This window comes from Dromaius novaehollandiae, chromosome 4 (assembly GCF_036370855.1).
Source record: "Dromaius novaehollandiae isolate bDroNov1 chromosome 4, bDroNov1.hap1, whole genome shotgun sequence".
Taxonomy (NCBI): Eukaryota; Metazoa; Chordata; class Aves; order Casuariiformes; family Dromaiidae; genus Dromaius; species Dromaius novaehollandiae.
The window spans coordinates 35,210,475-35,223,614 of NC_088101.1; the positions used below are offsets into that span (position 1 = coordinate 35,210,475).

Here is a 13,140-nt window from a genome sequence, read left to right on the forward strand (position 1 = left end):
TCATTTTCCTAAAAAAAATTTAAAAAGCAGACCCTGCCCCCACCCCCAAATTACAGCCTTAGTATTTATCAATGTGTAATGGCATACTAAAAGCTGGTCAAAATAGCTTATTTAGTGCTCTGTAGTTGGCACCAAAAAAAGTGAATAAACTCTGTAAAAAGCTAGATTAAAAAAGAGTGAACAGCATTTACTTGTGCTTACCACGGTGACATCACTGCAGTCTGTTTTGATCCCAGTTTTCTTCTTATTTGTTTAATTAGTAACAGATCCTATATAAAGAGTGGCTAGAGATTGCTTTCCCACTCATTTTTTAAAGGAACTTTTACCTAATGCTGATATCACTAAATCAGTGATTTTTCTTTCCACACCACTGGTAAACAAACACGAGCACAGAAAACTCTAATCCTTGAAGACAGTACATTTTTATACATACAAACCTGTATGATTTGTTGTTGAGTTCACTGCTTTTGCAACTACACGTTTAATTTCACCTAGGACATTGCTCAGTTCATGTGATCTTTTTTTGTTTTCTTTTTCAGCATATAATAGTCTTTGATGAAGTTCCAGAAGCTGGGTTTTGTACATGTCTAAGTCATTTCCTGCAATGAGAACGTAATTTCTTCTAAAAATGGTTAATTATGTAATAGAATAAAGAAAAAGTTTAAGAATACAAGACAGTCCAGAAGAAGACATGACCAGGAGAGTATAAACAATTAAAAAAAGAGGCAATTCAAAGTTTACTCATTGAACAAAGAAGTCTGGAAGAGTATTAAGAAGTAGAGACACAGTTTAGGGAGCACAGGTTGCTTAAAGTCTTGAAAGTGAAGACAAGAAGTCAGAATGTGACATCAGTAATAAGGAAAAAGTCAGTCAAAAACTATGAATTGCAGGAAAGGTATTATCCAGTAAAATCAACATTTTTCAGTAATGACAAATCCTGATGACCCCTTGTTACGCTGAAAAGAGTAATTATATAGTGGCTTTTCTCTTGTATAAAACAGCTATTAAGTTTTTTTAAAAAAGGTTTTTATATAAAACATACAGTTATATCTCTCTATATATAAAGGTATGCAGTCTTCATCTATGACTGAAAAAGTGGCTGAAGTACATGAAGAACCATTAGAAAGAATGGTTATTTGAACTCCTGGATATATTTACTTCTCTAGACAACTGAATTTGTGCTGTCTTGAAAGTTATCTTTGTAATTTTTAGACCTTCTTTGATTAAATAGCCTACAATCATATCCAGATCAGGAACACTTTCGTCTGAATAATAGTTAACAGACACCTCTGCTTTTTACGTAACATTCTCACACAAGTTCCTTTACGGAAGATCCACTTTCATAAGAAGCAATGACATAAAGCAAGTACTGTTAGTCTCATATACAGAACTTCTTACTTATCACAGATTATATACAAGACTCATAATTTATCAATGCCTTCACTGTCTCATTGCCATGTGAACAAAGGCCGTTAGATTTGTTAAAACTGACATAAGGCCACACTTCAGTAATGTCACTCAGTGTAGGTCCATCTGAATAAAAAAAAAAAAAAAAAAAAAAAAAGGAAAAAAAAAAGCTGGGGTTCTCAAGCTGAGGAACTGACCTGAAAACTACAGGAAAACCACATGAAAAGACAGTATCAAAAGAATAGGTGAAATGTCAGAACTTTGCTATTCTTATCTATAACATATCTGCAGGGGAGTTAGTATGAAAAACAAACATAAGTGTAACAACCAAAAAGTTACTTTAGTCTGTTTTATAATATAATGATATGCAACTTAATATGAAAAGATTGTCCCCATTCTCAGAAACTACTTTCCCAGCTTAACTACTTAACAATTCAATTTTCTACTGGTATGCATTAGGAAAAAAAAAAAGAAATTTCACACAAATTATGGATTTCACAAGAGTTTTACTAGAAAAAATTGAAATTTGACAAAAAATGAAAGAGGAGACTTTAAAACTCAGCATTAACAAACATTTTAAAGTCAAATGCCATTGTTCAGACACTTCTCCCATTCTGTTCTTAGACTGTGCTGAGTCCCATCCTCAGCAGGACTCATTTGCTATGATCCACCATTGTCTCAGCAAAAGTGAAGCCAAGGGATTCTAGCCTGTAGAAGAGACTAAGAGGAAAAGGCACTTATATTATATTTTTGTGACAATCTGCAGAGGCATTTCAAACTGAAATTATTTTGCTTTTTAGCTAAAGGGTTTCTCCACTTGGAGTAAGTAGAAGCCCTTATCACTTAATTAAGGACTTATCAAGACCATAATTTAACCAATAAATGTGTGACTGCAAGGCCCCAAAATCTAAAAAGATATAGGAAGAGAGTAGTTTAGAAAAAGCATTTTAAAAATAAAACATGTCATCTGTGTTATTATTAATGGTCTCAATGAAAAAGTGAAAGTTAATTAAAAGTAAGTTTGCTAAAATGCACATAAAAAGGCTTCTAAAATTTCCTGACAGTCTTAAAAATGTTTTGACCTGTAAGAAAGGCATAAGTAGAAGGAGTCTGTATGAAGCAACTAGGAATGTAAATTCAGGGTTCTGGCATGGAGAGGAAAATTGAATTATTTCAGCTGTGTGTAACAAGAAAGTTTGGGGTTACTTAAGTAGGTTTCCCTTAAAAAGAACCAGAATAAATAAATAAATGAAAGGACAAATGAGAAAGTAGATGCAGATTACATCTTTTAAGAATTGCAGGGGAAAAGTGAAGTTTAAAATAGTTTTCCAAGACAAATCTGTCATGAGGTATGAGGCTACAGAGCTAGAACCCTGAGACAGTGAAAATATTGGAGCACATAATGAAGATCTCCCTTATCAAATACTATTTAGAAATATATTTTTTTGTTTTATGCTTATCTTTCACAGTTGTTTCCAGTGTTATAATTCAACCTTCAGCTTTTTGCTTTAGATTAAAAACTTCTGTTTCTATTTCATTCTTACGCATGGTTTCAACAGAGTTAAGGGACTGACTGGCATTAGTCACAATGCTTACACAGCAAGAAAGTGATTCCAGATAGAGCATCGATACATGTAAACACAGTGGAAATTTATCCTGTAATTCCAAGACAAATTCAGAGATGTATATTAAAGATGCAGTAAAAGATGGGCGTTCTTCTTTAAACTGCAATATTTTGGAAGTTAGTATTTTGGGAGCATCGAGTGCCAAGAAAGAGTAGAGATATAACCCTAAATGAAAAGTTCCACGTGTTCCTTCTGGCAAGATGCAAACAATAGAGAGCAAGCCCACAAGCTTAGGACAAAAACATGTTATCATGTGATGTTGCTTAAAGCTTTTGACAAAGAGAATCGATCATCCTGTAAGACAGAGATTTCTGCTGGCATGTTTCATAATTAAATGCTGGAAACGGCTATTCCATAGCCGTTTCCAGTGCTGTAATAGCATCAAATTTTGCTAAACTGAATTCCCTCAGTACAATTATGCTATAGGAAGAATCAATAATTAAACCACAAATGAATAACAACATTTATAGTCTCTCTCTCTCTGTTTACAATTCTTTTAGCTACCTAGTGTCAATATGACTCAAAACTACCAGTGCTGACGTTTTGGCATGCACCAAGTACTTGTATTTTCACTAGCTTATTTTTCAGGTGTGCCTACCTTAACATTGTAGATGCCTCTGCCAAAAAGATCAATACTCAGCTACCACTGAGGGCAGCCAAAGAGGCTAGCATTTGTAATGGGCCTTTCCTATTTCTTCAGGCCAGAAGAGGGAAACCACACTTTCGAGTCTTTCAGAATTAAACCCTTAATAGAGCAAGATTTCTAATATTTGCATATCTCATTCAATTTTGACAGCTAGTGAAGCAAGAATTTGAAAAAAGGAATGAGTATTCATTTGTCCTTAGTGAAGAATAAATTGTTATTAAACATATAAGCTTCTATGGTTTGAAATAGAACAAGAAATAACAAGCTATTAGATCATATATAAATAAGATTACTGTTAATTAACCTTTGGCAAAAACTGTATGTTTAAAATACAGTACTGAAGTTTTTATATTTTGTTGTGCAATAGTATAGGCACAAACACTTATTACTGATATTATTGTAGCAAGCTAAGAAGATAAAATTAGAAACATTATGAAACTACACTCTACAGACATTTAAGTGTTTATTAAATGCATACCTATTTTAGTGTGCATGTGGAGAGGGGGTGTTCTTTAAGTATCTAAGGATCTACACCAGAACTTTAATGATTGTTTCTGATTTCCAGCAGCTTTCTTGGAAAGAACAGACAGAGGCTTTTTATGAATATAACTCATTTTGGCAAGACAGGGAGGGCCCAGAAAAAGGAGTTTCAGATATATCGCAATACACTCTCTCTATCCCTAACGATAGTCTTACCTAACAACATCCAGTCTACAAAAGGGTAGACTATCTATCTGCAAAGGGCAGTATCAGGATAAAAAGACAGAGTAGCAAAAAGACCAGGACCTATGGCAAAACTACAAAAAGCAGGTGAAGATAAAGGCTTCTTTTCCACTTTGATAGGCTGAAGATTAATCACTCTGATGGACTAAGGAAATCCTACTAAGAAATCCCAATGGGGTTACACTGGCTAAAATCCAGGGGAAAAAAAAAAAAAAACAGAATCAATGATAACATTCAAAGCTTTGTGACAAATCTTCAGCTCTACTACAGCAGTTGTTCTGATTGTTTACTACGCTGTCGTATGCTAGTGTAATTCTAAGATGGCAATACTTAAGATGGTTTTAAATGCAGTCTTGCGTTATCTCCTAACATGCATACATTTATGTAACTCTTTGCACTGGAAACTAAAATTGTTTAGAAACTTTTAGAAACAATACTAATCTCTAAAACAAATACTCATTCTGAAAGTCAAAGGATTGTTTCTCTCAGCTTCACACACACGTACTTCCCATTATCATGAAGGCTTCTAGTTTTACTAACAATTGATTTCTGGCAATATAAGAGAGCTCTGGAACAATTTCATCAATATCTCCTTCTAATATTCAAGAGGAAAAAGAAAATTAAAGCAAAATTGGGAGCGGCAGCATGAAGCGAAGAAAAGCCCCAGAGCCCAGCAGTACAATAACCTCTCTCCTATTTCTTGATTACAAGCTACATTGTTTACCATACTCTACAACACCTTCTTTCAGAAAATCACTTTTGGTAATGCCCTGTATAAAAGAAAACTAAACAATCACACTAACTGCAAAAGATCTTGTCATACTCTGTACTTGGAACCACTGCTCACTGTTCAAGTTAATGAAGCATATTAAAGCATTCAAGCATGCATTGCGCTAATAACTGTGGCGGTTTATTGACTTCCTGTAACTGATCTAAAATAGATAGACCTTCCTAAGTCTTCTTATTAGACACTTTGCAAGCTCAGGCTTTGTTCTGTCAGAATGAGGAGGAAAAATCCCCCACACAATGCCTCTTAGTTCAGAACACCTAGTTCTTAAACAAACACTTAAATTCAGCAATGCGCTGATGTCTAAAGGTATTTATGCACCCGTCTAGATAAGGGCACCTTCCTGAATTTGTGCCTGATATAAAAATATCTTGTTCATAATGCCACAGCACAGAATTACTTGCATCTCCCAATAGGTTAGAGATAACCAAGATAAAGTACCACAAATTCAGACGCAGCTTCACCTGCACTGGGTACATTCACCCATTATGTTCAATCTTGGTTAGAAGTGGGGAATTGTTGAGCCTTACCCATAGGACACAACATATCTTAACACGTATCTTAAATCTTCAGGAGCCTCTGAAGTGAGAGCCAGTGCTCGGGTTGGTTTATTTTACACAGTTGAAATGGAAAATTTAAATGAGTGAGTGGAGAATTGTTTCCACTCATCTGTCTTATCCATGCTCTGAAAGAGATGACAATTGCTATGGCTGATGCTGGAGTCTAGAAACAGGAGGAGAAAAGTTGACTTTAGCTAGGCACAATTCTCATCTGGTTGGTTGAAACCCTTGCCCAGCTGTGATACTGGAATATGAAATACAGAAGTTTGGTAGGCCAATGCATAGGGTTTAACCTGCAGTGAGGATATTCTAACCATGTTTTCACAGCTCTTCACATAGGTATCCAACTGAACAGCATAACTAGGTGGGAGTATGTTCTGTCAGTGGTCTACTTGTCTTTGATAGTATCCGTATTAGGAGCTCCAAGGCAGCAGGGGCCAGTGCAGGGACATTGTATTAACCCAGTGACACCAAAGAAGAACAGTGGGCCAGCAGTTTTGTTGTATAGGAAGCTAGGGTTCTTCAGTGCCCATACTAAGGAGAGAACCAAAATCATATATCAGTACTAACACCCCCCCCCCCAACCCTTACAGGGTTAACTGAAGATCAAAGTTAATCACTGAATTTTTAAATTTTATAACGAATAAGGGCCTACTATTGTTTTTGGCATAGCATATATCTGGCATATATCTTTGTAAATCCATTTATATACTATATTTAACTGAAAATAGATAAGCAATTTTGTTTAAAAGAAAATAAAACTAAGTTCTAATAGTGAATTACCTTAAATGCTGGCAAAAAATCCTCAATCCTCATTTTAGATTTAAGTCTTTTCCTGTATTAGAACCTAGTGAAAAGTCATCTTAAAATATTCACTTGGAACATTAATGTACAGGAAGGCAATAGAAAAGAAGTGGAAAAATGTATAAATTGAAGGATATTCCATATCCATATAATTGGTGTATTTTGGTTTTAACATAGTAATGTTAGCAACAGTATGGGTTCTTAATAGCAATGGAAAATTCTTATTTGAATATGGTCTTTATCAGATAAGTAAAATACACTCATTCACTTAGGACGATTAAATAGTTACTGCTTCATTCTGGTTAATATTTCAAGTATTTTTACTGTTCTGCCTGATGTAGCAACAATCACTCATTTATACACTCATGTAATCAAATGCCTATCAACGAAAGTATTTCTGGATAAAATCGTATTCTTCCAGGAGTGTGCAGCATTAGGAAAGCATGAAGGTCACATATTTACACTTAAGTACAGGTTATGATGATACGCTGCACAGCAAACAGAAAGAGGTCAGAAGTGTTCCTTATTCCTTCCTCCACGAAGAACAACAGTAACTAGTCTCATTTTGTACCTGAATCTTTACAGGATTTATGACTCAGTTCCTCTGCTTCTGAAGACAAGGCAGCCATTATTCCTGCCAAATTAATTGCAAAAAGCACCAGACTCTTAGTGCAGTAAATGACATATTTAGAAGCCAGTAAATCTACACAGCTTTCATAAGTCTTGGATACAAATTTTGGTATAAAATTGGGGATCAGTAAATACACTCTCTCAAGCCCCACTTGAGATGCTTGTATGTTATTTAAATATCAAAATGCAACACTATGCAAAGAATCTGAATAAGTAATAAATGGATAGGAGGAACTATTCTCTTACTGCACTCTGCATTTTGGCCACATCCTGCCTGCGCACTGGGAAAAAACCCTGATGCACAATAACCTCTGCAGCAAACGTGTGCATGAAGAAAAGGAGGGAAGATTCGGCCTTCCAGTCAATCCCTTGGTCTGGGCTCCTGGGGGCCTAGCACTGGTGGTTAGACACAGCCTAACAGGCCTAAAGCAGACAGGAAAATTGGTCTCTGCATGTTCATAAATCTGAATAAAGCGAAGAGAGAATGGTGTGATTCAAGACTCCTTGTCAGCCTGTCAGTTTGCCACTATTTAATTGAAGCTTTGAGCCAGAGTGTGCCAGTTGGGTCTGCATCGGTCAGCCTGCAAAGAGCTCTGTCACAGATGCCAGAACCACCTGGACAGCTCTGCTTGGGGTGCACAGCAGGAGCAGTGGCTGGCTAGCTGAAGCACTGCATCACACCATACACAGAAGATAGTTAGAAATAAAAGCTAAAATGCATAATCGGTTGTTTCTGCTAGCGTGTACATTACTTTATATCAGCTGAAAAAAACTGAGGCTTATCAGAAACCCTTATTACTGTCCCTCTTTTCCTGATGATAAGCTTTGTGAAGTAATGAAAAACTTAATATGTTAAACAATCTGCTAAGCCTTAAGTATACGTCTGAATGTGATGAAGTATGAACAGTTCCTCTTTTCTTCTCCCTCCCCAAAGAAATAATTAAAGAAATTCAGATTTCACTATTTTTAACTCAACTTATGTAGTAACATGTTTATATTCTTGTGACATCATATTTATCATCAGTTTCTCCCATCTACCATTCAAAGTTTAATTATGATTTACTTGGAGAAAGTATCCCACAAATTTAGGTGAAGAGGGCAGCAACACATAAATGAATTCAAAGAGATCTAATCCTTAACTCATACATGCAACATGAAGAAGTATTGTCATGTGAGATGATCCTATTTACCTCACTGCTGTGATTTCTAGAAAATTCTCTGTTACTCCATCAAGACACCACAGTTATTTTTCATTCAGGAACAGTCTTTCCTGTGAAGAAACTCTACATAAGTTCATAATAAGCTCTTACCTTATGATTATAAAAATATATTTTTCAAGTGGGAAAAATAAAGTTTCTTACCTCCTTTTATACCTACTTTCTCTACTTTTTATACCTGTGATACTTCTTGTTGATTAATACTTGCATGGAAGACCCTAGTTAAAACTGGATAAGCAAATCACTATGTAAATCATAAGTTGTATACTGCTTTACATAACTACAAATCTATATGAGGAGTAATTATGTGAGAGCAAACACTTTTGGTCAGGAGATGAAGTAACAACTGGATTGCAACTCAGTTGCATTAACAGTAGACACGTCTGCATCATCCTAACAGCCTTTCCTACCCTCAGATGCAAACTGTTTGCTTCAGACAGGTTTTGCATAGGGCCTGGGGACGGACCAAGGAGCTCACAGCAAAACCATGCAGGATGTGGAACAGGTATTGCTACACCAGTCAACCTGATTACTTGCTAATTGCAGCCTGCAATCTGCAGTCTACAAGCACTCTGGAGAATGTTAAAGGAATAGTCGGTCGCATTACCACACCAGGTTAGACACACAGTATCAGATTTGCTGAAGATCTGGTGATTACCAATCCTCTCTGTAACCACTTCATCATTCTTTTGCCACAAAACCATCAGTCTACCAAAACCGAAATCTTTGCTTATATTTATTCATGAAGTAATGGAAAAACTCAATATGCAAACTTCCTTATAAAGATTTTTTTAAAGTTACATAGCAATATAGGTCATTATCAAAGTCCACAATCCCTGATGTCTACTGACTTTATCAGACTCTGAACTTCAATCTTTTAAAGAACGTTTCTAATCCTGATGACTGTGAAGAGGAGCTTGAAAATATGATCTGGGTGTAAGTGATGCAGGAACATCTTCCCTGCCATGCCAATTCAAGTTACCTGTACTTGAATCAAGTCTCACATGTGCTAGTCAATACTCAAGTTGCACTGAGTAGTTACATTAGCAGCACAAAACAGCCAATTACTTACTGTACTGCTGTTATCAACAGCAAACAAACTTCAACTCAAATCTTGCAAGCCAGCTAGCCCCTTAATATCTCAGGCTGAAGCTACTGATTTTTGTTTGCACAGAAATCAGGACAGAGACAAAACCTGATTTGCACTTCAAGTCAATACTGAAGGGCAGAAAGGCTGGACGCAACACTAAACACGAGTTTGCAGAACTATTTTTTATATTATTAGAGTACTTAAGTCTTGAGTTAGGATGCCCAGTCTCTAAATGTACAACACACACAAAGATTATTATTCCAATGTCACCATAATCCAAGAAACAGTAAATGGATGAATGGACAGAAACCAAAGGGAATATTACTGCTTAATATGATACACTATAGTCAAAGATCAAGAGCAGGCTAAATGTTTTTTATGAGCAAAGCAGAGAAGGAAAATGAAATAACTATCTGGAGATCTAACAAATATGAGGAAGAAAGCATGTCAGGAAAGAAAATTTGAAAAATAAATGAAAGAGATGGAAGCTGATGAGCAGGGACAGTACTTCACCTCTCAGTTACATGTGGGACAAGTGAAAAAGACATTAGAAGAAAAAAAAATCTCATGTTTGAGATGAGAGAAAAGTGGTAAAGAAACTCCTGTAGGGCTCCAGGTATGTCAATGGTGAGGTAAGTTCAATAACAGGGAAGGGAAGAAGAAGAAGAAGAGAGATTTAACAATACCTAAGCAGAGGTATCTGCCTGCTTTAGAAGAAAAAAATTAAATTCAGACTTCTTATATGGATATTTCCCAACACCAACAGGGCAGTATTTGGTTTCCCACTGACTTTCTGTGGGAAAAGTTAACAACATACTGTTGTTCTTGGTTTTTTTGGATAGACTGGAGGCGCTGTCTCGTAACAGCGCTCAGCAGCAAAGACTGTATCTCTCCAGTGAAATAAACTTAATACAAAGTCATTTACCACATACTGTTACCTCCTCCTTTAATTATGATTATCAACTCTCTTCTTTACATATCTGTGAGACTTAATGCATTTAAGAGAGAGCACATTTCTGAACATATTCTTTTGGCCCTATTGCTTTCTGTTCTAAAGTCTGTTTGTTTGTTTGTTTTTTAAAGTTAACAAAATTATCCTTCCACTCATTTTTTAATCAAAGGATTCCTCCCTACAAAGGCAGTTATAATACATAGTAAAAACAGAGGATCAGAATGTTTCTTAGTAAAGCAGGTGCTAATAATAATGAGGAGAATGATACCACCTAAGAGGAATTAGTTACTTTGTTTGCTGTGGAAGAGACAAATTAAATCAATACATACACAGAGAGAAGAACCTCCCCCCCCCCCCCAAAAAAAAATCCAGAACATCAGCAGAGAAAGGCCAAAAAGAAATAACAATGAATAAAAACAGAATTTCAGCAAAGAGGAGTCACAAAATGCAAATCAGAAGATAAAATGGTGATGGGGTGTATTTGCAGACAGCACAAATGCTTTCATTCTGTCATCTCCTGAATCTTAGTTGCTTAAGCACCATATTCTTACTTCTGTTTCTCCTCCCACTCTTAGCAGAACTGCCATTTAAAAAAAAGTGTCAAGTGCCATAAGAAAAACAACTTCATAGCTGATAAGAAAGGATTAAGACAGGATGACTACCATTGTCTCGACTGGATTCAACATCGCAGACACATTGCGGTGCCTAGATCCCTGCTGCCACTTCTATTTATTACAGAAATAATTAATATAACAAAATTAACTGCTAGTCTGACAAAATCATCTTTAGTTCATCCCAGAAATCACCAATTGCCTTATTCTAATTATTCCACACTTACAGAACCGGACCTTTTCTGAAGGTGTATATAGGAAAAATAAACAATGTCACGTCTCCAGGGCTCAGAAGTGTTATGCAGAGAGACCTGCTAATTTATTCTTGGAAATAGTTTTTATCTTTCCAGTGCAGGTTCAGAGACTCTTAGATGTGGCTTTCTGCAGATCTATCCAACATATGCCACCTACATAACCTATGACAAAGATGTTATGCTTTTTTTATTTTATAAACATACAAAAACTTGTATTTTCTCTGGAGTGAACATTCCCTTCTAGCACTGGAAGCTAACAAAAAGAAAAGCAACTTGGTAATATTAATAAATAAACAGAATTTTTAAAAAGTGAAAACTCTGCTAATCTTTTTCTTTCCATCCTAACCCAGGATTGTTATCAGCAGTATTTGCTAAAATTCTTTCTTTCCTTGTTTTAATTACATAGGTTTGATCCAAGGATCCTGTAATCTGTTACGCAAGTTTATGACTTGGTGCATGTACCCTGAGGGGGGAAAAAAAAAAAAAAAAAAAAAAAGAGATATGCGTATTTAACTCTACACATAGCGAAGCGTCCCATCGCCTTCAGGTTTCTGTTTTGACTGAAGCACAAGCTGAAGTCGCTGCTAGGATGGTCGAGCGGAGCTGCTCGCTGCGCGCCGCGCTGAAGGCTCAGGCACACCTTACAGAGCGAGGCTCGCGGGCAGCCCGCGCCGCCGGGGCCGGCTGCAAGACGCCGGGCGCTGGAGCCCAGCGCACTAAACCGGCAGCGGCGCCGCGACCGGTTTCGACGGGCGGCGGAGGTCGGGCGTTGGAGCAGCCTCTCCTCCCGCAGCCCTGGGCGGCTGATCGCAAAGCCCGGGGAGCGGGGGCTCCCGACCCCAGCCGCCCACCCTGCCCTGCCCGCCGCCGGCCCGGCCGTTGGGCACCGCCGCGGGGGAGCAGGTGCCGCCGGGCCGGGCCGGGGTCCCCAGCACCGCCGCCGGGCCGCTCTCACCTCCGCTCCCCTGCCACGCCGCCAGCCACAGCCAGGGGAAGGCGACGCCCAGGCACAGCGCCGTGACGAGGGGGCCACGCCGCAGCCGCATCTCCCGGCGGGGCGACGCCAGCCCCGCCGCTGCCGGCCGGGCCGTGGCTCCCCGGCCCGACCCCGCCCCGCCCCGCCCCGCCACCGCCCTCTGCCCGGCAGCGGCGGGGCGCTGGCAGCGGGAGCCGCCCTGGACTTTGGCAGCTAGTAGCCGCGCTGTGCGTGCCGCTGTCTGGCCACCTGTTAGACAACCACCTACTTCCTTCATTTACTACTGGCATGTACTATCTATCACCTTAATTGCCCAAGGGATGTGGTTATTCTTAGATATAATTTGGTTTATATAGCAGTATGCTTGTACTAGTAACACAGTAACTCATCCCTCCTTTACCCAACGACTGCACCTCAGACCTGTTTGTACCTGCTTACTTAACAACTGCACCTTATCTTATGCCATGACCATAAACCATTTGGAGTAGCGTCGTTTAAAACAACCCCCAAACCCACAACACTGTTCAGTGCCCAGACATAAGCACGTTCGAGTCTTAATCTGAATGCTTGCCTTTATGTTCCACTCTTCATACTGCTACAAGTGTAACTATGTCCTTTTTCTGAAAGTTAATCCAAGACTTCTAAAATTACACAGTGCAGTTCTTCCTAGGTTAGTGTAACCTTCCTGTGCTTGAACCTTTACATGGATGGGTACACTTCTCCATTTAATAATTACTTTGAATTATAAATGTTGATTATTATTCATAAATACACAGGACACTGCTAAGTAGCTCACATCAGTATACAAATAGAGAACTACAAAACCAAGCACGCCTCCATGAATCACTGGGAAACCTA

The 13,140-nt window shown here is 38.1% G+C and overlaps 1 protein-coding gene across 2 annotated transcripts in view; it reads right to left on the reverse strand.

Moving 5' to 3' along the window:
• The window catches only part of MGAT4D (MGAT4 family member D), a 39,178-nt gene extending 26,774 nt beyond the window's left edge, over positions 1-12,404 (reverse strand). For both annotated transcript variants that reach the window (XM_026106188.2, XM_026106187.2), the window contains exons 1-2: positions 12,262-12,404; positions 438-599 (exon numbers count right to left, since the gene is read on the reverse strand). In XM_026106188.2, coding sequence (XP_025961973.1) covers positions 438-599; positions 12,262-12,352 — 253 coding nt within the window. In that variant the 5' untranslated portion in view covers positions 12,353-12,404. The remainder of the gene's footprint in view (positions 1-437; positions 600-12,261) is intronic.
• Between the last annotated feature and the right edge of the window lie 736 nt (positions 12,405-13,140).